Source organism: Equus przewalskii, chromosome 15 (genome assembly GCF_037783145.1).
Source record: "Equus przewalskii isolate Varuska chromosome 15, EquPr2, whole genome shotgun sequence".
In the NCBI taxonomy this organism is placed as follows: Eukaryota; Metazoa; Chordata; class Mammalia; order Perissodactyla; family Equidae; genus Equus; species Equus przewalskii.
The window spans coordinates 34,798,328-34,825,892 of NC_091845.1; the positions used below are offsets into that span (position 1 = coordinate 34,798,328).

At 45.5% G+C, this 27,565-nt stretch overlaps 1 protein-coding gene across 4 annotated transcripts in view; it reads right to left on the minus strand.

Annotated features, from left to right (window-relative positions):
* Nucleotides 1–27,565, minus strand: part of CACNA2D3 (calcium voltage-gated channel auxiliary subunit alpha2delta 3) — an 832,052-nt gene that overhangs the window by 359,440 nt on the left and 445,047 nt on the right. For all 4 annotated transcript variants that reach the window (XR_011526928.1, XM_070574989.1, XM_070574988.1 and 1 more), the window contains 2 exons: nucleotides 27,197–27,286; nucleotides 19,198–19,311 (listed from right to left, as the gene is read on the minus strand). Coding sequence is in view for 3 of the 4 variants with exons in the window: in XM_070574989.1 (XP_070431090.1) it covers nucleotides 19,198–19,311; nucleotides 27,197–27,286 (204 nt within the window). In the remaining variant the exon portion in view is untranslated. The remainder of the gene's footprint in view (nucleotides 1–19,197; nucleotides 19,312–27,196; nucleotides 27,287–27,565) is intronic.

Below are 27,565 nucleotides of genomic sequence, written 5' to 3' on the forward strand. Positions count from 1 at the left end.
AATTCTTTCTTCATGCCAAATCTGCTTTCTTTGCCATCTCAAGTTGTTATAAAACTCAAATTTAAAAATGTCTGTTTTGACTCTACATGGTCCAAATATTTATCACAATTTTTCAACAAACTGTGTCTCTCCTTGTAACTCAGCAGAAAGTAGTCCACTGATAAGACGCAATGCAACAATTTTCAGGGTTCAACACCCTGGCTTGAGTGAAAGTAAGGATGCTGTCTTTGAAGGAACTGAAATGACATGGAAACGTGTTCATTCAACCTTTGCGAGCATGTGTCCACTACAAATGGCATCTGACATTACAGTTACTGCTTCCTTCCAGCCTCTGCCTTGGATGATGGTTACCAATTATGTACCCAAATAGCACAAAACAAAACTGACCAGCAGATATCATAATTTAGTCTTAAAAACCAAGTCATATCTTTGCTCTTTTATGTGAGGTTCTAGGATTCCAATACTATATTTGAAAAAATACTTCAAGGAAGGTTCTTCTTCATGTGAGCATCTTGTAATGGATCCAATTCAAGGGTTTTTAGAACAATGTTCATGCAGCAATTATGCTGTGCCAGCCAGAATACAGATAAGTGACTAACACAAGGGGATCTGATCTTTGGGAATTTAAGCCAGAGTGAGCTGCTTCTGTTAAAAATATGAATGAACTAACCCTTTGGTCAACAGAGTTCATGAAGGGCCCCTAAAGGGAGGAAAATCCAACCCTACAGCCAGAGAACTGCCCACAGATGTTTCACTGGAATTCAGCCACCGACCACACGGACAGGTTCCTCTGAGGATTCCTCTGCCCCAGATGCCCGCCCAGACAGAAGGCATTTGATGGCACAAAGTATTTCCAACCACGCCAGGAATAATGCAATTCCAGGTTCCCTTCACACTATCCAGTAATCCCCCAGTCACCCTGCATCACATGTTATAAAATGAGACTTATCTTTTGTTTTAGCAAAACTTGGTTTAAAACCTTTCCAGGCTTTTCTTTCTATACGTATTCTAAGAACAGCTCTGGAGAGGAGCTGACTTCACAGCAAACAACAAAAATGCCTTTGGCATTAGAAGAGATTCCTGATTGCTTAAATTGGAGCAGGAAAACCAGTAGGCCCCCCTGCATTTTCTCGATGGCTTTGTCAGCAACAGGCATGGATAGATCACCTTTTCATACGGGGCATCTTCATTATTAAATGTAGAAATTGAGGCAGAAACACTCCGTAAATGTCACTCTGAATGGCTCCTTCTTGGCTTGGGTTCCATTCACTAATGTGGTATGGAACAACCTACTTTTCAGAGAAATTTAAGCAGAGCTTTGTTCTAACTTTGCTTACCAATGATTTACTTATAAAGAATAAATTTTTATCTTATATTTTATCCTCTCTCTTACCTGGTTTGTCTTAGAGTCATTTCTTCTATTTTCCTCCAAGTCAATGTTCCCTACATCTTTGTTTTTACCTTTCAAAGCTGTCTATTGAGAAATTAAAAGAATCTTGAGCTTCCCTTTCATAAATAAAGAATTATTAGAAAAAAATTTCCTCTTTTTCTTCATAATTTTTTTTTCTGCTTTATCTCCCCAAATCCCCCTGGTACATAGTTGTGTAGTTTTAGTTGTGGGTCCTTCTAGTTGTGGCATGTGGGACGCCACCTCAACGTGTCCTGACGAGCAGTGCCATGTCCGCACCCAGGATCCGAACCGGTGAAACCCTGGGCCAGCAAAGTGGAGCGTGCGAACCTAACCACTTGGCCACAGGGCTGGCCCCCATAATTTTCTCTAACAATAAAATACAGAATAATATACCCAAAGGTAGATTTTTCTGAGTTAGTTCTCTTCTATCTATATCCCCTCCCAATTAAATATTCATCCATCTGTTCAAATACACATCTGCCCTCCGATCTAACCCTCCACTCGCTTATCCTCCCACCCACCCACCCATCTATCCAACTCTTTTACTAAGTACAATGTTACAGATAATGAAATTCAGAGTCAAAGAACTCATGCCTTTTGGCTTTGTCACTATTCTCTTCCCATCTCTGGCAATTATGTGGTATTAGAGCCTTAGTAATGCATTTGGGGGGGAATCTTTATGTTCTGGGATTAGTATAGCTACTTTACACAGGGCCATTTACACAGTATATGAAGTTAAGGAAAACTGATTTTCTTAGAGGGAATAAAAAAGAAGTACATCATAAAATAACTTTGTATTTCATTTCTAAGTTCTGCGGCTGTAAATAAAGCTTTGCTTGTTGAGCTAGAAGGCGAACCCCAGAGAACTGACTCGGAGCTCAGTGCTAAGCGACAGACGGCTTGCCAGAGAGATGAATGCATTTCATTATCTTGAGCTTATTGCATAGGCATAATTAGAACTCCTTTGAGAAGTCAACTAATTATGTAATACCCAACAAAATATGTGAAGATTTCATTTTGGCATTAAGCAGAATCTATCAAGCTCTGTTTTAATTTACAATTTCCTATTAGAAGGGGACCAAACAGGCTGAGTCGTTTCCACAGCAATGGTTTCTGACTAGTACCACCGGATAACATAAAGGTAGAGTATATATCTCGCCCTTGGGGCATCGCTGGAGAAAAGGCAGCTTAGAGCAGCCCGATATATTATTCGCTGTCCCCGTTGTCCTATAGAAACACAGCTGCAGGTATATTATTTCTGGCTGGGACAATGGTGATGTGAGGTAGCAGCAGAGACATCAAGTGAACAACCTTTACTAGCTGGCTCGTTTTCTCCTTTCTATACGTAGTCTGTATGGAGCAGGGCGATCTAGCCCCAGCATCAGAGGTTCTGGCCGAAGCCTCATATGTCCCAGCCCGCAGACAGTGCCTCCATCTCCAGCCATCCCTTCTTGCTGAGCTCTCTCTCTGACAAGGAACGTCAGCAACCTTGCTGGTCTCTGGGAGAAGTTCCAGGCTCTGGACCCTCCTGCTCTGCCCTTGCCCACCTACAGGGATCTTGCCTCCCAGTCTAGGCCCAAGAAATAGCTTTGGCACTTTTTTTCCGGAAAGCAAGGTAAGGAAAATAATATTGCGTAACTCTTCAAACTGCATTCCTGAGAGTTTCTCAAGAAATGCAAAAATAGAGAAACAAAGACATTTTTCAACAAGAAGAAAATGAGAGGCACAACTAGGCAGCTTCATTCGCAGGTAACTTATAAAACGAATGTGACTTTTCCCCCAAAGCCCAAGTTACTCCTGGATAAATTAGCTTCAGATGATGCTTTAAAAAAAGAAAAATGATGGGGAAGTAAGCAATCTAGCTGCTGTGTGGCTGCCAAGCAGCCAAAAGTGGTTCAATAGAGTTTTGAAAATTTCTAATGACAGAATATTTTGCAACATGTAGATACGGCTTTCCAAGTTCAGAAAGGCAAGGTCAGGCCTTCAGGATACAAAGACACCGGGGAGAAAAGGGATGGCAGACCCAAGGTACAAGGGCCACGACTGGCTTCTTGTGCATGGCAGACACTGCTCTCTGGTCATCGCCCTGTCCCTTTTCCAGCCACATGGGCCCTTGCAACCCTTCCCAAGTAAGTGCTCCAGAGAGCCACCTCCAAAAGCCTCGAGCTGGCCCTCAAGACGAAACCAGCTTGCCATCTCAGATTTAGTGCGGACAGCTGGAGTTAATGAAAGAGTTAATGCGATTTTCCACTCTCCCCACTTGCTTTGAGGGACTCTGGTGAGAACTGGCCTGATCAAATCACCTTTAGGGAATGGAAAAATCTAACTCACCACACATGAAGGCGAGCACAGAAAGGAATGCTGGAGATGAACCAAGGACAGGCTGAACATAACTGCACCATCAGACCGCAAGAAAGGAAAACAGACTCAAGGAGAAAAAAAGGTGGCAGTGAAGCAGCCATCTTCGTAACTGCCTGTAGACGACCCTCTCTCGCACATGTCCAAATCCCCATCCTTGAGGTGCGGGGTTCGAGGCCTGGTGTGCACATGGCAAGGAGGGGGCTCAGCCCCATTCCCTTATGCATCTCACAGATGTGTCAGCTGGTATGAGTTAGCCGGGCAGTGACCACATTTTGGGGAGAAATCATCCATTGATTTATCGCAGGGGGCATAAATCATAAATGCATTTAGTTGTCTTCATCGCCTTTCTTGTCATCCTGCCCCTCTGAAGTGAAATTAAGAGGCAGATGTATTATCTGGGATCAATTCCAGATCCCGTTTGTGTTTTAGAAAAAGAAAACCAGGAAGGGTTTCACACAAGCCTTCTGCCACAGGTTGATCAAAGTCTCGGCGCCTTGAAGGCCAAGTCACCACACAGACAATTTCGATAGGCCCCGCGAGGCGAGGAGTGGACCCCTGAGCCCACACTCACCCCTCGGGCCCAGGTGGGGCCGAGGACAACAGCACTGTCCCTAAAACAAGTCAACCTCCTCTTTGGCTCATAGACATCGAGGCCCGCAGAGCTCCCCACGATGAGCTGGGCAGCATGTAGAGGCAACAGGAGAACAGACAGTGGTCCGTCACAGCTGCGAAGTTTTAGCTTAAGTCAATGAAAACACTGGCCAGAACAAGGGCAGAAATGGATCCTTCCGGAAAGGTCTGGAGGACTCCTCTCAAACGCTTTTGCATTCTCAGGTCTCGAGTTCCATCTCGGTCTTTTCAGGGATCCTGTCTCATTCACTCCGTCCTCCTTCCCCAAGAATTTTGTCCCATTTCCCTCCCTGGTTCCATGAACCACAAGGTACTGCACATGCCTCTCCTCGTGGTTCTTTCAAGAAAACCGGGAAGGAGCCACTACTAGCAAGGCGGTTTTACAGATGAGAAGCTCAGAGAGCTCCCCTCCTTTTTCTTGATGTTGGGGGGAGGGGGGAAATCGCCCATCCCTGGCTTAAGACAACTCTTGCTGGATATTTTTTTTGAAAGGGGCCTAGACATTTTTTTAATGAGAAGAACTCCTAACAGGCTATTTCCTAAGTCCAGAGGAAGGGAAAGGATAAGTATTTTTAGGAGGGTTGAGATCATTATTCTGTGGGGAGAAAACACATTTCAGTAAGTATCTCTTTGGCTCACACAGACATCCTTCCGTTTGGAGTCTGAATTGGAATAGTCTTCTTTGAAATTCTAAAACCATCAATTTTTGTCTCTGTCCCGTTGAGGCACAGAAACCAATCATGTGAAAGCGAAATTCAAATGATCCAAATCTTAAAAGCCCTAAAGTTTCCGTGCGTTCCCAGGGCCAGAGATTCATAGAACCAGGATTGGGAGTGCCAAAAATTCAGGCTTCTGATGCAAAAGGCACCAGACACTTGCCCCCAGTCGAGTTAACCCTCTCCAAATCACAGGGCACCGTGGAAATCTGTTCTTGGGCCTGACGTGGCCCCAGGAGGCCGCGTGGCTCTTCCGCTAATCCTCCCTGCACATCTCACTCTCAGTTTGTGCTCCGCTGCAGATTTCCACATGTGCTTCTGCTTTCTAATAAGGCAGGGAGGCAGCAGGCTTCCTGCTGAACAGCTAACACGCAGCTCATACACGTCTCCCCAACGAGGCCCCATTAGTCACCACCATCAGCTGTTTTGTTTTCTTCATAGGAATCCCCAAGGAGGGAAGAGGATAGGACAAAATCTATCATGACATTATGGAACAGGGAGCAACGAACCAAAGTCGACTTTAATGTGGAAATCTTGGGAGGGAGCGTAGGGCTGTTGTGGGAGGCTCTGAGCTGAGAGAAGGGTCTGAAAGGAGCCGGGGCCCAAAGTCCTGGGCTGCAGTAACAGCCCATATTCACTAAGCCTTATAAATCTCCTCCCTCTGTATTTTTAATGAAAATGATGAACATAAGGGTAGACGGGCAGATAACAGGTTGACGGCCAAAATCATTCAGCACTGGGAGCCTCAGGTTTTATCCCCAGATGTTTGGAGGGGTAATACAAGGGTCAGCCTATGGAGAATATTGGATTTCCCAAAATCGATTGGAAGAAGGAATTTCATTTAGGAGGCATGAAGGTGATTTCTTTCTCTACCAATAAAGTTAGCTTAAAAAGCTAAAAAAGCTTCCTCTATGAGGAAGAGCTAGCAACGTGAAATAAGCATCAGTACCAGGAGGTACAAGGTTCAGGGTCAGGTTTGGGGTTGGGGATCCTTCCTGCTGGGCTGTTGGGATCAAGTTTGAAGTCCAAGTCATTCCTCTGTGCCTATGGCATTTAAAACACAAGGCAGGTGAGGATTCCCAAGAAGGATGCAAACACCTTGCCTTGACTTAAATCTACCTGTTCTTCTCTTCCTTCCACAAACATTTCCTGAGCACGTGCTGTGCATCCAGCACTATGTCCAGGACTAAGCTGTGGGGGAGAACCAAGCAGGAATTGGTCTTGTGTCCGCTGGAGAAGATAAACATTGCAGAGAGGATGATATGGATCACCTATCAGCATCTGCCAAGACATTCAAGGTGCTGGAAACTCCATGACTTGGAAGACTTTCACCAAATTCCTGGGCACCCTCTGCGTCCCAAGGAAGCTCAATGCTGCAGGCTTCTGTTGTCTGTCCACCCCAGGGCCTCAGACCAGGAGGGGGTGCTGGCAAGCAGGTTATAGGAAGAGCTTTGGCGTTGAGTTACTTAACCTGCTCTCAAGTCAGCGTCCTCACCTATCAAAGGGACTATACATTATCTGTGCCACAAAGGTGCTGAGCATCCAACTGCAAGAAGATGCTTGCAAAGTGCTCAGCAAAGCGCTGGGCTAGCACTGGCTCCTTCCTTCTTGGAAGGTTCTCTGAGCACACTCAGGGGTGTGTGTGGGGCACTGCTCTGGTCATTTGGGGTACATCGCTGGGGTACAAACACAGCAGCCTGCTCTCATAGTGTCCTGATTCTAACGGATGGGACCACGAACACAACTTGCCTTCTTGTGAGGTTTATCTGATACGTTACATGATGAAAAATACTATCACTGAAAGGACAGCAGTCACGAAGACTGCTGGGGCAGGGCCGGGGTATCTTCAAACCAGGCAGGCAGAGTAGGTCCCATTGGTAAGGTCTCTGGGCAAGGACATGAAGGAAGTGCAGAGTCAGCCAGGGTGGAAATCGGGGGGCAAAGTGTCCCAGGCAGAGGGAACAGCATACCTGAGAGCAGTGGGCTGTGCAGAGGGCATGAGGGGAGAGCAGTGGATAGGAGGTCAGAATGAACGGGCACTCATCAGGCCAGGCCTTGTGGGCCTCTCCTGGGACAATGGCTTAAACAGGCACAGAGGAGGGAGCCAGTAGAGGTTTGGAGGTTGCTTGGCAGGATCTGTCTCCAGTTTCCAAAGTCTCTGGCTGCTGGGTGGAGAACAGGCTGTGGAGTACCTACTTCTGATGAAACAAATCCATCTGAGAATTGGGAAGAAATGTGATGTGACTGCAATGAGTGTGCAGATATGAGAGCGGCAGGTGTGCAGAAGCAGAGCTGCATGCCTGTGGGACTCTAACGTCTGGCGCCCCAGGGCATCCTCCCCAACAGCAGGGGCATGTTCTGCCCTCTTCTCAGCCCTGCTAAGTCCCCCTCCCTGGCCCATCCTACAAAGGAAATGCAGGAAAATGGGCAACAAGTCACCTGGTGAGATGATAAACGCGAGAGATGGGCTCAGCCTGAGCAAGGCTCTCTCACAAGGCCAGGCAGCCTCCAGCTATGGAGCTTCTGGGGGGGAGGCCTGCGTGTACTCGGTCCGGCCAGTGCACGGTCTGTGGTCCCTCACAAACAGGTTGTTGTGAGGCTTCCTGCCAAACCGTCTACAAGGGGAGCTTTACAAAGGGAGCGAATGGAGTAACACAATAATATGAGGCCGTGTAAGAGAGTGAAGCGCTTCCAAACCTGCTTGACCAGCCACGTGTGCTCTGCAAAGTCCTGTCCTGTTCTGTCTTCACAGCGGTGCAGGCTGCCTGAAGGCATGCCCTCGGGTGCACCGCTGAGCCTGGTCCAGGATCCCGCAGACCACACTCTCCTCTCCATCGCTAACACTCACTGAGCACTTGCTACCCCCAAGGACTCACTGGACCCTGGGGTAGATTCATCTGCCCTGACAACAACCACGTGAGGGCAGCATGATCCTTGCCCCTATTTCCTAGAGGAGGAAACTAAGCACAACGAGATGCCATCATCTGCCCAAAAGTCACCCAGCTCAGAAACGGTAAAGCCTGGACACCAGCCTGGGCAGTCTTAGCCTTGACCACCACTCTAGAAAAGGGATTAATGATATAAAAGCAACACTACTTTCCAAATCTCCTTTTTATCTTGCACTAAGACAGGCCGCTCGTCGGAACTGAGGAACATTAGCTACTATGTTTCATCAATTAATGATACCGAATGGTCAAATAGATCTCAGGATATTTTGACAGGTGCCAGAAGTTTAGGTAAAAAAGAATATTGCATATATATTTATTCCTGAAACAGGCAAAAGGAAAGGCCTGGAAATGTTTTTAAAATGCAGGTGAATACTTTAATCTTCTTATAAGTCAACCAAGACACCACATAAGATTCATCCATATTCTGGGATAAAAGAATACATTCTATTTTCCACATCTGAAAAAATATTGCTATGCCACCATGAATTCCTCCAGTACAACTACATTCTAACTGTAAGAGAGGGATTTTAACAATGTTCATGGTTGGCAATCATGGTGCCAGTGAGGACAATACAGCATCAGGTACCACCTACTCTGTGTCTGTGCCCAGCACCGAGTGTGGTAGCACATCATCTTGTTTAATTCTGAACAACACTGCGAGGTGCGTATAATCAGCCCCATTTTACAGATGGGGAAACAGATTTGTCAGCATCTAGACACCACCCTCTTTCCCTTAAGCAGAACTGCTTCCCTACCCCTGCCCACTCCCCAAGAGCCCTACTCAGTAGTCCAAGCGAAACAAAAACCCAGGAAATAAGAACTTGACATGTCATTTGCCTGCAAAGAATGCTGAGCTTATTCAGCAAGCTTCCAGTTATGTCTGGGTATTCCAGTTAATAAAGTGAATGTGCCTCAGCACCAAATCCACGGAGCTTTGTGAGGCTGGGGCTGGGTTCCACAAACCCCATTTCTGCTTTGCCAGCTGTTTCTGGTGAGGCTCTGCCAAAAGGGTAAATAGGGGAGGAAGGAGAAAGGACTTGCTGCCTCTGGTTTGCTTCCTGTTGGCTTCTTGTTCCTCATGCCATCACTCTAGCAAGGCTTCTTCACCTCGGCAGGCACAGTGCAACCAGCAGCAGTGAATGAATCCAGTCTGTGGTTTTCCCCACACTCAGAGAATCAGTTTCACTGCACCCCCCGTCAGAGACCTCAGCACCTGCTCCTCAAAAGTCTGGGTCCCAGCCGCACAGGACATGCTTCTGGGCTCAGAGACCCTGGCACCTTCCAGCCAGTGTGCCCTCCTCAGAAGTCGGAGTCCCAGCCCCCAAGTCCTCTCCTCCAAGCTTCTAAGTTTTAATAACAACCGCTTCTCTTCCCATCCCCTGCCCTACCCTCCCTGATTGCCATAGGGTGGCAGCTGTTTCCTGCCGTTGCTGCCTACATGACACCCTAGATTTCTCTTTGTGCCCTTTTTGGTTAACAATTCTTGACATTAAATTCTCTCTGTTAAAATAACCGGTGGGTTTCTGCCCTTGATCCACCGGGCATTTAACTGTGCCGAGGGGCCTTTCTCAGGGTGTCCCAGCTTGGACAAATAGTCTTCTCCTCTCGAGCTGTGGAGGTGGCACTAAAGCCCTCGTAACTCACAAAGTATGGTCTGTGAGCTGCCTATTACAATTCTGATTCTGGTCCGCACCCACAGAGAACGGAACCCAGGAAACATTTTTTGCAAGTCCCCTCATCTGCCAACCCCTCTGCTTGAGAGTACAGGAGTGGAGAGAGTCTGACTTGGCTAAGGATCGAAGACCCCCCAGCTTCACAACTGGGGGCTCTGGGGCCAGTGACTTAACCTCCCATGAGCCTGGGTTCCCTCACCTGTAAGATGAGAATGGCAATAGGAATGTCCACCCACAGGGCAGAGCTAAGAATTAAATAAGCTAAGGCAAGTAAATTGTTGACTCTGCACCTACCAGGGGGGACTTACCTGAAGAGTGGCTACTTGACAGCCATTTACTGGGAATTATTTAGCATTCTCACTTGGGAAGGCATACTGCCCCCCACCCACTTTCTGGAGACAGTGATGGCGGGGGGGAGGCCGAGGCCCCAGAGCTGAGCCCAGGAAGAGAAACAGCATCGATGGCAGCAGGGAAGGTGCCCACATGACTGTCCTGAGCCTCTGACATGAAGAGATTTTTCAAGGGCTGGCAGCCACCCCGCATCAGTGGGCCTTGTTCCTAACTTGTCTCATCATGTTCTTCTTTCTGGAGTCACAAGATGTCTGCACCCACAGCAGAAGTAATTAAAAATAAACCGGGAGACAGCGAACCATTTCAACTCTCCCTTCAGTGGCATGGAGGGCCTGCGTGAGCTTTCACCACAGTGACTGAAAATGCCTTTTCCTGTCATACCGTTGACTGACCACGAGAAACGAATGTTCTTGCCATTTCCCTAAGACAGCTTTAGGATTCATCACCCTTGAAAAAAAATACAGCAACGGCATAAACTCACCCGAAACTTTCAGATCAAAATGTGACTACAGTCAGGAAGGGAGAGAGAGGGCAAAAGAGGGAAGGGACAGAGAAATGTAAACACCCAACTGAGGCCTGAAATAAAATAGCAGTAAGACACAGGGACAGCTTGGAGTATTCGTAAGGGAGTACTGAAAAAAGTCTACTCCCTAGACCCCTCCCCCCGTCACTGAAATCAATTCTGATGAGGAGAGTCAACCCCAAAAGTGCATACACAGCTCAGGTCCACGCCTTGTAAACTGATTCCCCACACAGCAACCAGAGAGAACTGCTGAAAACAACCAGCTTACGTCCCTCCCCTGTTCAAGAGCCTCCCATGGCTCCCTACTACCCTTGGATCACAATCCCAACTCCTTACTGTGTCCATCCAAGCCTGGAGGACCTAACCCCTGCCTGTCCTGTCAGCCTCCCCGTGACACTGCCCTTTGCCCTCACGAGGGTCCAGCCACCTGCCCTTCATCCAGCTCCTCGCACACACCCAACTTCTCCTCCTCAGGGCCTTTGAAAGTAAATACTGCTCCCACCCCCACCCCTCAGCTCCTTTCACTGACACACACTCTCCTAGGAGAGGCTTCCCTTGGCCACCCCATTTTCTGGCTCAGGCCCTCATTTGTCTCCTTTAGAAGATTTATCTGAATGATAAATCAACTGGTCTTTTCTCTGTGATCTGTGATCTGTAACCTGCTCTCTGGGCTCTCCTTGGAGCCCTTGTGTCAGCCCCATACTCCTGGACTCCAGTACAATGGCCTGGGGCACAGGGGATCCTCAATAAAAATCTGTTGAATGAATGAATTACCCATCCATATGGCTACTCTCTTCCCCCCTACTTCCCCCACCCACAGCCCCTGCCACATTCAAGGCCCCACATTAACCTGGTTCTGTGGGATGAGGAGCAGACAGAGCCCGCGCGGAGGTGGGATGGGGGTGGAAGAGCATTTTGAGACCCCTCCTCTACAAGCAACATGACCTTAACTCCTTCCCCAACGGCCTGTGGTCTTGGGTAAATCCCTTCTTCTCTCAACTGGCGCAGAGAAAAACAAAGAAAATGCTTTGTAAAATCATTTGAAAGAGAAGGGAACGATGTAGTTCAGAAAAAAAGAAAGAACAAAAAATTCCTTCCAAATTGCTGAAGAATATTTAAAGGTTGGGTTCTTGAAAGGCTAAGCCATGACTCAGCTCAGAAACTCTCCTCCCCAGAGTGGCACATGTCCATGGAAAGATGAGGAGAGAGGGGTTCCTGAGCTTTCCAAAACCACCCCAGACTCAGCGAGGCAGAGCTAACGCTTTCAGCAGCTCCGAGGCCACTAGGACCTGGCTGGCCCAAGGCTTTAGCTTCCAAATTATGCCAATGGAGGGAGGCCTGGGGCAAAACCCTCCAGAGAGCCCCTTCTGGGAGATCTATGTGACACTAGCTCGAACGACAGTGATTTCCAGCAGTGTTTCCCAAAGCGCTCCAAAACCGGGCCCCAGAACCATTCTGTGATCAAGAACTTCCTTTACCCCCAAACCAAGAGCTGCTTTTGCCCCACCCCTCCCTGCAGTCTCCTCCAGGCCAATGAGGATCTGCCAAGGTCCCTGACGGAACCCTGGTTGTCTCTGGCAGGGCCTCAAAGCTAATCATCCCTCTTGTCCTGGAGATAAGAGATGATAAAATACACAGCACACATAACTGAAATGGCATGCACCTTTGCAGTCCCCTGTCCTTTCATAAGAGGAAAATCATTTAGTACCCCCCACGCAGCCTCGTCCTGAGGCATGCAACGTGCCCTTCTCTTGCTCTCTGCCTGCAGCCCTGAGGGGTTCTGAGATCCCCAAATCTCTGACATTCTGCAGACCCTCCCGCGCTTGGGGGTGGGAAGGCCAAGAAAATGAACTAATTGTCTGGGTGACAATGTGGGCACTGCAGACAGCTCTTTCTCAGACGTGAGGTCATTTTGTTTTGCTTTTGCCCTCAAGATGTCTGCAACCTGGTTAAGGGTACAGCCTCACCATTCGACTGCTGGGTTGTTGTTTCGGCTCCACCAAAGGTTACCTGTGGAACCCTGAAGCAGTCATGTAGCCTCTTGCTGCCTCAGTTTCCCCATTTGTGAAAAGAGGCTAATAACAGTATCTGTCTCATGGGGTTTCTGTGAGAATTAAATACACAGGAAGCATTTAGAACAGTGCCTGACACTCAGCATTCAATGAGAATTAGCTCTCATTAGTTTGTTTTGTGTGTTTAGGTACAGGAAACCAGTTCAAAATGTTCTCTTGTTGAGGGAGACTCGAGTTCAGGGGAGTAAACTGAGCATTCTAGTGCCACCCGCATTTCTCATCACAGACCCATGTGACGGAGAGAGTGTGCAGTGACCTCTAACAGGTGCAGAGGGGTCATTACCCACACTGCACACCTGGGCAGGGTTTCATGGCTTTACCTACAGCAGATGTGAGTTAAGACATGGCCTTTTATGTGACTCTATAGGCCAGATCTCACTCCCAAAAACATAACGCAAAGCAAAATGAGAGTTATGAACTCATGCATGCCAGGGACTACGGGGATTCCAGTTTATTTGGATTCAGGGATTATTTATTATTGGACTCTGGTTTCCTGGGTCTTGGTAAGGAAGGAATCTGATTCTCTCCAGGGTGTTCCCTCTGTTACTCCAGTGACCTGAAAGCTGTGACATTCTGCCATGTGTCATGTCACCACCAAAATGAGGGTCAAGGGGCAGTTAAGTTTAACATGTATGAAGATCCTAATTCCAGGGACTGGGTCCAGCCCCGGGCTGGGGACCTGCAGCTCGCTCTCCTTCTGAACAACCAGATCACAGGGTACTGTATCCCAGCCCTGATGACAGCACTGAAGGAGAAGCCAGGAGAAGGGGAAGGACAGAAACCACTCAAGACAGAAAAGAACTGCTCCACATTTGGAGGATAAATACCTACAGCATAAAGAGAATTATTTGCCGTCAAGTCTCCCATCCCCTCCACCATTTATCGTGTGGCTACTCTAGTTCATTCAAGTAGAAAAAAGCAACAGAAAAGTAGGGAGAAATTGCCACTACCACCGTCTGTTGAATTCAGCCAATGCGTAAAATTCTGTGGGCATCTCAGTGACGCTCAGCAACACATTGGTTGATCTAAATTTCTTCAAAGATTCCTTTAGATTAGAGGTTGGCACACATGTCCTTAAAGGGCCAGACAGTAAATATTTCAGGCTCTGCAGGCCTGATGGTCTCTGTCATGACTATTCAACAACAGACTATAGGTAAACAAATGGGTATGGCTATGTTATAATAATACTTTATTTATGGACAGTGAAATTTGAATTTCATGTAATTTTCATGTGTCATGAAATATTCTCCTTGAGGTTTTTTTTTTTTTTCCATTTAAAAAGTGTAAAAATCATTTGTAGCTCATGGGCTGCACAAAGCAGGCAGTGGGTCAGATCTGGCCCATGAGTCATAATTTGCCAACTTCTTTAAATCATTTACCATTTTCTCATCTATCCACTCTGTCTTGTGCACCAAGGGAGGTAATGATTAATAATTCCATGACCTTTTATTTTTTTAGTTCACTTGGAAGAGTAGCTACATAGACAGCAGGTATGACCATTTTTCTAATTTAAATGGAGGCAGCTTTATTTCTTGAGGGGATCCTAGAATGAGTCCCTTTCATGTTGAGGAGTTCATATTTTATTCTAAGTGTGTAGCACTGCCATTAAGCCACTAACCAATGGATATTAGGCAAAAGTAAATGGCATCCAATAAATGAATAAATAGCTCCTCATTTCTACTCTCAGAAATAAAATGCTGGCAAGGGACACATTGCATAGGCAATCACCATACTGCCTTCCTAGACTATAGTTAAATCGCCAATAATGCATTCCTTCTTCCAACTCATTCTTAAATGTTTTATTAAGCAGTTGCCTTGAACAAGGCCCTGGTTCAGTGGTAGGTAGCTTTCTAAGATGACATCCACAAGTGCTCCCCTGGCCTGCTTCCCATTTCCTTCTGCCTTCCCTTCTTGGAACCCAGTTGCATACTGTAAGGGAGTCCAGGCTACTGTACTGAGGGGAGAGGACGCACAGCGTTGCCCTGGAGGTTTAGATACCACGTGGAGAGAAAGGCCATGGGGAGGAGAACCAAGGCAGCTCAGCCAAGCTTCTAGACGAATGCAGCTTCATCAGTGACCCCACCTGACACCATCTGGAGCTGAACCACCACCCAGTTAACCCATAGAACTGCAAGGAATAATAAACTGTTCTTTTAAGCCAGTAAGTTTGGAGATTTAGCATTGCTAAAATAAGTGATTTTCTTTCCTTTGTCCCTTCTTCTTGCTTCTTCTAATAGTTTTCTATTGCCATATAACAAGTTATTGCAATTATAGTAGCTTAAAACAGCACACATTTGTTATCTCACAGCTTCTGTGGGCCAGGAGTCTGGGCACAGCTCAGCTGGGTCTTCTGTTCACAGTTTCACAAAGTTGCAATCAAGGCTTTGACTGGGATGTGTTTTCATCTGGAGGCTTGACTGGGGAACAACCTGCCTCCAAGCTCAGTGAGGTTGCTGGCAGGATTCATTTCCTTGTGGCCATAAGACCCAGGGCCCAGCTTTTTGCTGGCTGTTGGCTGGAGGCCACCCTAAGGTCCAAGAGGCTGCCCCCAGTTCCTTGATGTGTGGGCTCCTCCAAACAGCTGCTTCCCTCATCAAACCAGCAAGGAGAGTCTCTCTGCCATCAGGGAGTGTCTAGTTCCTCTTTTAAGGGTTTTCAACAAAATAAGGCCCATTCAGGACAATATCCCTTCAAATTAGCTCAAAATCAATTGACTTGAGACCCTGATTACATCCGCAGAACCCCCCGCCTTTTTACCATATTCTGTTGGTTAGAATCAAGTCACAGGTCCACCCACACTCAAGGTGAGGAGATTACACAAGGCGTAAACGCCAGGGGGCAGGAGTCATGAGGCCACCCCAGGTTCTCCACGCCACGCTTCTCAGCAGGACTGGGACACGGTCTGTGGTGGTGGGGCTCTTCAGAGGCAGAGAACCTATCCTCAAGGACTCACCAAACCAATGAAGATGAAAGATAGGTCCAGAAGTAACTGCAGTTCTGGACATGAAGCTAGAATTCCCTTAGGACAATTCTGAGGGAGTCTGAAGTTTAGGCTCAGGCAAAGACAAGATGGCCTCTGGCTGGAGAAGAAGAGGGAAAGCTTAGGGCAGACCTAAGAGAGCCGAACAGACCCCCAGAGGCCATGCCTGGGAAACAGCAAGTACCTGCTAATCTAGCCTGGATGTCTACATCTATGGGTCTGTAAAGCATACAAGTGAAGTGGGCTGAAAGGAAATGACAGAGAGTAATGAGGGTCATGGCCAAAAGGAGCATGCATGTGCCATCTAAGGGGGCAGCCATTTCTCAGCTCCAGCCATTTTTTGCCATATGAGAATTTTGGCTCTAAAGTGCCAAGTGTACACTTCTATGAGAAAAACTAAAACTTTAAAATTTTATACACTATCTCCAGATTTTTAAATGATGATCATAATTGATGATTTTTAAAATTTTTTTTATTTATTGACTTTTTTAAAGATTGGCACCTGAGCTAACAACTGTTGCCAATCTTTTTTTTTCTTTATGCTTCCCCCCCACCCAAATCCCCCCAGTATGTAGTTGTATATTTTAGTTGTGGGTCCTTCTAGTTGTGGCATGTGGGACACCACCTCACTGTGGCCTGATGAGTGGTGCCATGTCCACGCCCAGGATCTGAACCAGCGAAACCCTGGGCCTCCGAAGCGGAGTGCGTGAGCTTAACCGCTTGGCCACGGGGCCAGCCCCTAATTGATGATTTTTAAAACAAAGTATGGGCCAAAAAACACATACCTGGGCAGTGGATTTGATTGAGGAATGGGCCCTCCCACAGACGAACAGAGGGAAGTAAAAGCGGCAGAACCCACAGAGGAACCAAACCCCATTCCTTGGGCTGTTTCCACGGCAACAGTTCCCAAGTGCAGTTCTCCCACCAGTAGCATCTGCATCACCTGGGAACTTGTGAGAAATGCACATTCTCAGGCCCCACTGAGCCCAGATAATCAGAAACTCTGGAGCGGGGTGAGCAATCTGTGTTGGAACAAGCCCTCCAGATGATTCTGAAGCTCCTTCAAGTTTGAAAACTACTGTCTTATAGGGATCAGATTCTAGTCTTAAGATCATTGTTCTCTCTCCCGAACCCATTTCCTATTTCTACAGTCTTAAAGATTGCCAACTACAGCATGACACAATCTTCTACTAAACATCCAATGTCCAAAATAATGAAGAAAGATGACTGCTTAGAAATGGCACATCATCTCACCTTAACAAGGTGCTAAATCACAGTGGGGTTTTATGCCAAGTTATTACCTGCACCTTCACAGAGAAGTCATCAAGAAAAGAATGTGTATGTATTTGCATATGAATGTCATGGAACTCTCCAAAAGGGAACAGGAGAAAAGGGATCCTGCTATTAATTTCTAATCATAGAAAAAGACCTTTTTGCTACAGAAAGAAAATCTGCTTCTGCTTGACACTACTTTATAAGTAGATGAAACTGCTTCATGAAACATTGAAATTTCCAAGACCCTGGTTGAAATTAATCTAAGAAAGCACCTGGCTTAAAGGTCAATATTGTTCCTTTGGAAAGATACGTTGAAATTTGTGTTTGTCTGGAGAATTTTGACTTTGTAGCCCTCATCCTATTCTTCTCCCTGCAAGTAAGGAGAGGATGTTTAAATATTCCTGGGCAACCGCTATCCAAGTATCACCAAGTGGGAGGGATGCATGTGATTCAGCACGTGAGATTCATAGGATAACACATTTTGTGTTAATGAAGCTGCTTATTAAAAGCCCCTTCACTTTCTTCTTTTATTTAAGATGGTCCTAAATAACGCAAAATATTCTTCAACATGCTGTGAGATGTCATGGCATCTGTGAACATTCTATTTGACCACAAAATGTCCATCACCCTCCCCATGTTTAATAGTGCTGTGGCCTCCCTCCCAGGCCCCTCTGTCACTTAGCACCTCCTCAGGGTTGCGCATTAGGTAGTGGTCATGTGCCCAGCACTGTGCTGTGTGCGGCAGGGGTGCCAGGGTAGCTAGCGTGCTCCTCCTTTCACAGCATGGATATTTATCAGGAATTAACTCTGGCCTCTATCTGTCCCTGGACATCATCACCTGAAATACTGCAACTAAAATCACCTTGTCTAACAGTAAACTTCCATCTTATTCAAGAGCTGGGTTCTAAAGTCAGTGTTTATTCTGGGAGTTGAATTCAGATTTATTCCTGATCTCCCTTAGGCAGGCGCCATGTCACAGCCCCACAATCTCTGAGCAAGCCCCCCACAGCTGGTTTTCCCTCTAGCTTCAGAAGCAATGGCTGTTTCTAAGATTGAGCACCAAGGGAAGGAGATGGCATCCATTTGGGAACCATGTTGTACAAAATGTATCTTTATGGACCAGACTCATGCTTAGGGAGGTGAGATGCTTGTGTTGTCAGAGACACACGGGGACCAAGAATGACTAAAGGAAATACCAGAAGGACATGCCATGCTCCCTCAAGGGTGCATGCTCTCTGAATGCAGCTGAGTGCACAGTTGTCATTTATCTTCTGTTTCTCTTTGTCAAGTCCCAGAAATTAAATATACAAAGTAGAAAAACCAGGACAGACTTGGTCTAGACGGTCTCATGCACCTATAGAGACAGTCACAGTCATGCCATCAGCACATGGGATAGGAAAGCGTCTTTAGGATACCCTCAGGATAGCACCCTCTCTGACTGGCCTCTTTTTCCTGCTAAAATTCCAGATTTAGGTGAGAAAGTGATCACCAACTGCCAATCTGCTGATTGGTGCCCACGTGAGGAACTTATGAAAAATATGGATTACTGGGCCACATTTTCAGAGAGATTTTGATTCTGGAGGTGTGGAGGAGGGTCCAAGTATCCAGAATTTAAGAGATCTCCCGAGGGAATTCAAACTGGCTAACAGCTTGTGGAAGTTCTGGATTAAAGCATGCAAAAGGCACACAAAAAATTAATATCCGTCACTGATATCTTAACAGATGAGTTCATCAGGTATATAAATTTCAAAGTGGAAAGCAAAGAAAAAAATTAGAATAGAGAACAGACAGGCTTTGACAATGGTGGGGATAGTCCTGAAGGATGGAGAGAAGCTTCTGGATGGTAATGAGGGTCCAGGAAGGAACTATAGAAAGATGGAAACATAAAGGGCTACTGTGGCTGACTTCACCATTCTACAGATGCTGGATGCACCAAGCAGCTCTGGCTCCATGGAAAACAAAAATAAAGAGAAGTGCTGCCCAAAATGGATGAAGCACAGTTCACAACGAGTCTTTTCACTGAACACTTTGAACATGACTTTATGGGTCTCTTCTGTCCTTCAAAAAAGTTTCATTTGAGAACAAGGAAAGCCATAGTATTCAGTTTTGGTCAACCAAAAAACACAAGGCCGAGAAACCACAGGTTATTATGAGATTAAGTCTACATGGGCCCTTCTCCATGAACAATCTGGTGGTTACAATACAACAAAGAGTCTTCACGGATTGCACTGCATGGACAGCATCAACATCAACTTACCTTTCGATCTGGCCAATTGTATTTCGCAAAGATAGTATCATAGGTGTCCACTGCCCCATCGGTAATGAGCATGATGGCCTGGATGCAGATGCTTCCTTGTCCTGTGTGGTTGAACTGTGGGAAGAAATAAGTTCAAAGTGAAAAACACATGAGAGAGCTCTGTATATCTGTGAGACTTCAGAGGCATGAGGCCTTGGGCTTAGGAAGGCTGTCAAAACGAGAGCTCATTCTGCATCACCAAAACAGAACCTCCACGATAAGCCTTGCCCCACGGATGGATCTCCGTATTCGCTCCAACAAATTGGAACTAAATGCGGACCACAGAAGGGATTTCTGAAAAAACACACACGGGGTGGGAAGCGAGATTCTAGGACATATAACCTCTCTTACCACCAAGTATGGAGAGTGTTTCAGTATACATGCCCAAGGAGTTGGCACAACTGTTTAGGAACACATTATATAAGAAGTAGAATATGTGATGGGCAACATCTCTTTGAAAATCCAGATGAGTCTGGTTTGAATGAGTCTAACGGGTACAGACTGTACTATATAATAAAATCAAGGAGGTTTTGGACACTTAGAGAATAAAGTGAGAAATGTGCCAATTCAGACTAGAAGCCTGAGCACCCTCTTTTTAGGGTTTGTTTTAAATATATATTTATTAGCATGTAACATTATGCCTTAGTTTATTTATGTTAGTATGTATAGCATGATGAAATTCCAAGATTGTGCCCACTGGTGTGCAAAACCCTAAACTTCTTCAACTTTTAGTTTTACATAGCACTTTAGAAGTTCCCAGCCTGGTGAGTGGGAGCTAGGGTGACCAGACTGTGGTTGCTACAGCTTCATGTCCTTCCCTTGAATCAGGGGTGAAGAATTCCCTTAATGAATGCTATTAATGCTGCAATTCATATCAATTCCAGGTCCTTTAAAAACCCTACAATTACATGACAATGCTGAGGCATGGGAAACACACGAAAAGTCTTTAACCTTCAGTAATGAAAATGCCTACCACTATAATCTGCTAAGTTTATTCCTTTATTCTAAACTTATTTACTAAGTGCTCATACAGAGCTAGGGATGAAACACACAAAAATCCCTTCCCTCGCATAGTTTATATTCCATTTAAGGAGACATACAAAAACAATGTAAATTATGTTGTATGTTTGATAATGATAATGCTAAGGAAGAAAAAAAGAAAGCAGAGAAGGGGGATAGGAAATAGGGAGGGGGAAACTTTAGAAAAAAATAGTCAGGGCAGACCTCACTGAAAAGGTGATGCTTGAGTAATAACTGAAGGGGGTGAGTATCTGGGGCAAGAGCACTCTAGAGAGAGCAAATAGTACATGCAAATGCACTGAGAGGGAATGTGCTGGGCGTGTTTGATCTCTTGACTCTGACACTGAGGAAGGATGGAGGCTACTCTTGGATTTGCTGCTGGCTCCTGGTGAACCAGAGAGCTAATAAAGCATTCAAGTTGAAGTTTAATGACCAGTCTCCATGCACTTAAAATTCTTACGTAGAGTTTGAAGTTGCAGTAACTTGAGAGAGAAGACTATAACTAACTGGATGGATGGAGGGATGGAATGAATCACCTTGTGGCCATATTGGGACAGAGCAAAGCCAACTCAAAGCATGCATGGGGTACCACAGTATAGTGGAAAGCAACTCAAGCCCATCCCAACACCATAAACTGTATGCCTGGGATAAGTACTCTTTTCAGAGTGTCCTTTTCTTCATTTATAGGGGAGAATAATATGCTTATATGTTTGTTACAACAGGTTAAATATTCATTATATATTAGGCTACAAGTATGAATTGATTTAATCTTTACCAGCCTCTGAGGTAGGTATGATAACTATCCCCATTTTACAAGTGGGGAAACTGAGGCAGAGAGCAATTAGTTAATTGCCCAAGGTCACACAGCTATTATATGTCATAGCCCAGATTTGAACCCAGGCAATCTAGCTCCAGAATCTACTCCCAAATTCAGCATACTATATGGCCGGAAGTCCTTGAACATATGGTAGAGCTCCACAAATATTCATTTCCCATCTCTCCAGCCTTTCCAGGGTTCCAGGGCTAAATGGCAGTCACCAAGGCCACCATCCTGAGAGTGAGGGCTCCTTAAATTTTGTGCCCTAGGCATTTGCCTCACTTTAGTCCTGGCTCTGGCAGCCACTCCTGCAACTCAGACTGGACAGGTGCCCTTGAATTAATGAATAGACATGGTCTATGATACAATATTAGTAGGTAGAAATACCTGAGAACTAAAGCCATCACACCACAAAGCTTTCCACATAACTGCTATTCTATTGTCTTTATCGATATAACTTACTATCCCAGGAGACTCTTGCTCAGGAAGGTAAAAATCTCAAACAACATTATTGCTTATTCGAGGAACTTCCTGAAAGACCCATCAACTCTTCAATAGAAAGTATTAAGGACAATTTATACCCTAAGAGTCTGAACTCCTGACCTCAAAAACTTCCCTTTGCTGTGTCCACCAAAACTAAACTATAACGTTAGGATTCTTACCAGGTCTTAACCAAGCCTTTTCCCTCTCCTTCACGCTGAAAGTCCCACCTTCAACTAGACTTCATAGTCTCAACAAATGACTTTGTCCTTTCCACTCTGAGGCACTACTAAGATTCTGCCATCATAGGGCATTTTGTTTGTTACTGCAGTAAGAAAAAACAGCCTTATAGCCTTGTCTTATCACCAGGTTGTTCTGGAGGTGTTGCAGGGAGCCTACATGCAACACAGCCTTCACATCATTAAATAAACCTACAGCAAGCCACAGAATAAAGGTGATCTATGCTTCAGTCACAGAGGCTGCAGAAGGGGAAAAAATCAGGACACTTTGGTGCTGCTGTTCATGCAACTCATTTGAAAACATTCTGGACAAACTTTCCCAAACAAAAGGCAAGAAAGAGAGGGAAATGAAGCTATCTGAGTAATGCAGACTGGAAGAAGGGGCTGCCTGGAGCTGTTTATTCAAAAACATCGCTTTCCTCTCTCACTGAGTCCCTGGTATTCTCTGCAGCTATCTGCAGCTAGAGAATTTTGAAGAATGCAATTAAATTCAAATGCTTTGATGAGTAATATCTCTTCTCTTCATATTTGTCTAGAACTTTTTTTTATTGAATAGCGAGAGTGATGAAAGTATTTTCCATAATAATAACAATGACAAGGGCCCGATGATGAACTACAATTAGCTCAGTGATTCATCAGTTAGCAGCGAAAATTTCAATGCATCCTGACATTTAGAGCATTTGGTTGTGATTAACAGTCTTTGAAATGTCACCGAATTTTATTTAATTGGCTAAGAAAAATTTTTAAAAGGTAATCACTGAAAAGATCATATTCATCGCCAAAAAAGATAATTGCAGTTGTCACATGACAACGTAGATGCTAACTACTGTAGCAAACTGGCTCTGTGTTCTTACAGAATCTAATGAAAGCAGCAGAGATCAATAGCTAGAAGGGTCTTAGAAGTTTATTTGAATGCTCCTTTCAAAGCCATTTGTACAACAACTACAAGCCTTTAAGTCATTGGAGCAAATACTGAAGCTGAAATGCAGGTAATTGCAAAACAGAATTAACTCCTTTTAGTTATACTAACCTCTGAACCATTCTAAGCTCCAGCCATAATCACAATTTCAATTCTGTGACTGTGTATGTGTGTGTGTGTGTGTGTGTGTGTGTGTGTGAAAGAGAGGGAGAATGTGTGTTTGTTTGAGAAATGGCTTTTTATATTATATTGGCTTGCAAAGGCAGGCAGAATACACAGGAAGAGGATTACATCACTTAAAGGTCATATTGATGAAGTGGAAAATAGCTAAAGCTTCATTTTCATGGGAGATTAACCATCTCTGTGTTTTTCAAAGTGTTTGGCTATTTAAAAGCCCAATGGTAAGCGATGGGATGGAAATGTTTCTCTCTATGGCATAACTGTGCACTCAAAAGAATATGGTGCCAACTGTCAACCAGTCTCAAACAGGGATATTTTGTAACATGCTTTCTTCCTTCAGACTTTTGCTTTCCCAGATTTACATTCAGCCAAACAGACTTTCTGACTGGCCGGACCCCAGAGGGTTTTTATAGGTGATGGCAGAGCAGGTAGGTGTGGAGAAGGTTTCCCTGGTTCAAAAATACTTCTCTTACCAGGATTCAGGGGGAAAAATTCACCATGTGTAGGTGATTTCTCTGGATTGTAGAGGTATTGGGAGTGTAAATACACCCTTTTGGAGTAGACAAAGATATTCTGCCTGCAGGTGTGCTCAGCAAGTGTGCCTTCTACAAGATTCCAATCCTGAGGTCATGATGTGACATAAAGAGTTCCTGGGTCGATAAGCTTGAGTTCTGGTGCAAACATATTTTAAAAGGTCTGTTCACGGCAGGGCTTCTCACGGCCTTTAATATCACAAGTACATTGTGAGTCTCCAAGAGGAGGATGGTATCTCACCTTGACCACAACACCTACACTGGAGTATCTGGGCAGACCAGTGTTCAACTGGGTATGCAATGGGAAATGCTGGCTGAGGAGTATCTGAGAACAAAAGTGATAAGTAGAAGTGATGGAGAGAGAAAAGGTGGCAGGGCAAGGAAAAGAAAAATGGGGAAGGAAGATGCAGGAAGCAGATGGTCCTGAGGACTTGGGCAGGGAGTAGGACCAAAGCATCAAGGGTGGGAGCTGCTTCTAGAGACCACAGGCAGCCTGGCGAGTGTCTCCATGGTCACAGAGATAGCACATCCCCACCAGCCAAGCACTGCTGAAAGGAAGCACAGCTTCATCATGCCGAATTCTCAACCCCATGAGAAAGCGACCACCAATGCCAGCTTCGTGGGCATGTGATGTGCACAGCTGTCCAGGGCCCCATGCTTGCTTTAATGCTCTGCTGTTACTCTCCTAAAATTCTTAATAACTTTTGAACAAGGGGCCTGCATTTTCTTTTTCACTGGGCCTCACAAATGATGGGGCCAATGCTGGGTCTATTCCTATCCCTATTTTACAGATGAGGAAAACAAAGGTGAAACTGAACATAGTTTTCCCAAGGCCACACAGCTAGCTCTGACCAAGTCAGGCTCCTCAGCCCAGACTGCCTGACTCCAGAGGCCACAAACTTAACCACAAGACAAGTATCCTTAACTCACTCCATCACCACCTCTGCTGAAAAGCAGGAAAACAGAAATTTACTGCCGGTCACATTTCCGAACAAAGGACTTCCCCAGCTCTAGACACCAGGTTTTTGAGATAAAAAGAGAGCCAATTTTCCAATTGTGACAAGTCCTTTCACAATTACCCCCTAGAAAGAGCCTGCTGAGATTCAGAGCTTGGCATCTCCAAGCCCTGAGAAGGGGTCTATCCAGGGTTCAGGTCAGAATTTAAAGGTACAGCTTGGTCCTTTGCTCTGGCCAGCTATGTTTATAAATTATTAATAAGCTGTTAACAGGGATGTGCTGTCCCAAACACTGAGTCTTACATAAATGTTAATTATCTGTAGGCAACAACCCCTTGGTGAGAGGGGGAAGGGAAGGCCTGGGGTTTATATTGAGGAAGCTGACGTGGTGCCTTCCCTCCTTATTTTTCTTTCCTGTACAGTCATGACACTGGCTCAGGGCTGAGACCTAAATGTCTCTCTGGGTGCCAAGTGGTATTATTGGTAAAAGAGAGTCTAGAATCAGGGCCTACCCTTGGCTTGAGAGTCAAGCATAACTGACCACACATACGAGGTTGCAATGTTGGGTGAATGCTCACCTGCAAACAGACAACAGCTGGCCCCACAGAGCTGCCTGGACACTGAGTGCAGTGTGGCCTCTGAGCCTCTAGCTGGTCTCCCAGCTCCTGCAACACCTCAACATAGCTGCTCATTTAGGGCCTGTTTGCTCTTGGCTCCATCCCATGCATTTTTCCTGCCAATCACATTTCCCAGGCTCCCAAGGGTTTTGACAAGGCTCCTCTGAAGGAGAATACTGGAGGATGCAAGGGAGAAGCCAAGGTATTTCTAAGTTATTTCTCCCTTTCTCTCTGCTTTGGGGACATGGGCATTTTCTGGCAATGGCCATGTCTCCTTCAAGGCACGAGCTTCCACAGGACAGGCCCTTCCCGCCATGATCTCAGCTCCTACTGGGCAGCCCCCTCCATGGTCCTATTCCCATCTGGACAGCCATAGTGAGGAGGTTCCAATGACACCTCTCCCCACTGTGGTCCCTCCTGTCCTAGAGAAGAGCTGTCTCCTGCTGGTGTAATGTGTAGACTGTTTCATTCTCCAGTGTCTCCAGCTTTTCCATCCCCTGTGCAAGCAATTCCCTGTATTAAACTCCTGCTGTTTGAAATACCTAGAGTGGTTTTTATTTTTCTGCTTCTTAACATCTTAAGTGCTAGCTCCCTGGTCCAAGCCACCATTACGTGTCACCCAGACCATTTAATGGACTCCCTGCTATTGTCCTTATTTCTCAATATAGCAGCCAGTGAAATGCTGTTACCAAGTTGGATTGTGTCATTCTCTGCTCAGACTCCAGTGACTTTCCATCCCACACAGAGCAAGAGCTGAAGTCCTCACTAGAGTCTCCAAGGTTCTGCGTGATTTTGCTTCTGCTACTTCCATGATCTCATTCCCTAGCACTCTCTCTCTCCCCCACTTTGCCCTTGTCACACTAGTCTCCTTGCTGTATTGTAAATATGCCAAACATTCCTGCTTCAGGGCCTTTGCACTTGCTGTTCTTCTTGTTGGAAGACTCTTCCTCAAGATATCCACACAGCTGCTCCCTCACATAGTTCTGGTCTCTACTCCAACATTGCCTAATCAGAGAGACCTTCCCCGACCTCACTGTATAACCCAGCAAGTCCTTATCACGCTGGAACAATGGTGCTATTGTTCTCCCTAGGACTCCTCATTTCATCTGTCTCTTCCCACTAGAACTGGGGTCAGCAAACTTCTTCTGTAAAGGACCACACAGTAAATATTTTAGCTTTTATAGGCCATATGGTCTCTATTGCAACTAATCAATTCTGCCATTGTAGTGCAAAAACAGCCATAGACAGTACATAATCAGGTGGGCATGGCTGCGTTTCAATAAAACATTATTTACAAAAACAAGATGCAGGCTAGATTTGTCTCATGGGTCATAGTTTGCCAACCTTTGCACTAGAACGTAAGATCCATCAAGGCAAACACTTTGTGTCTTCTGCTCACCAATGTATTCCCAGCGTCTGGGACTAACAGGCATGCAACACATGCTAGTTAAATAAATGATACAGAACCTGTATTAATAAAGATAGCCATTATTTTTCCTACTACCTCTCCCAGAGTAACACAAAAGTCGCATGTTATTCTAGCTTAAAAGGGGCGGAATTACCAGCCCAGGATTCCCCAACGTATTTCACAGGATGTTAACAGGTGCTACTTGAAAAAAGGATTTTTCGTTCAAAGATGTGTAAGAAACAGCAGGTGAACCAGTATTCCTTCCTGCAGTACTTACTGGAGCCTTGAACACACTACTGTGTGAAGTGAGTCTCCAAGAGGCTGGAAGAGAGGGAAGGATAGGTATGCAGATAGGTTCAGCACTTCCTAAACATCCTGCACAGAGAAGCCCTTCTCTCTCTGAACATCGCCACAGGCAGGGATTCAGTGTGACATACAATCAGAAAGGAGAACACTCTAGAAGCAACTGAGTGTTTCTCAGGTGAAAAGAAATCTGCATTAGAAGGTATTCAAGTGTTGAGACACTGATGCCCCAGAAACAGTGAGCATGGCGGGCAAGTCTCCCGACCAGACTGCACCATCAACTCTGTCCAGCAGGGGGCTGGTTTGGCCTCAGCAGCCATGCCTGGTTCCCCAGACAACTCAAATGGCAGCCCAAAGCTCCCATCCCGTGCCTGTGGATACTGCTCAATGATAGCCAGGGCTAACAAGAATGTTGGTCCACAACTAAAAAAAAAAAAATCTCCTCTATTCTCCTGGAGACAAGAAAGGCAAATCAAAGAGGAGCTTACATCACTGAGAATGTTGAAGGCCTCATTCAGAGCTATATCCAGCATTCCGATTCCTTTGGCAAAAAGTTTGTCCAGATGCTCCCTGAAATGCTGAAACAACAAAGCAGAAAATCCATTAGTGTCGATCCTGTTCTGTGAAACACCAACCCTGAATGAACACGTATATCCTAAGGCAAGGCCAATGATTCTCAGGCCCAAATGGTCATGATTTGGTTTTTTTCTTCCAAATTCACAACATAACTTATTCAATGCAAAATTTACCTTCAATATGCATTTTTTAGCTTTGATTACATTTTGGAAAAAAATTGGCTGAATTCTGGTGAAAAGTACATAACTCGTCTAAAATTCCTGCTTTCCTTTCCTGTTTCA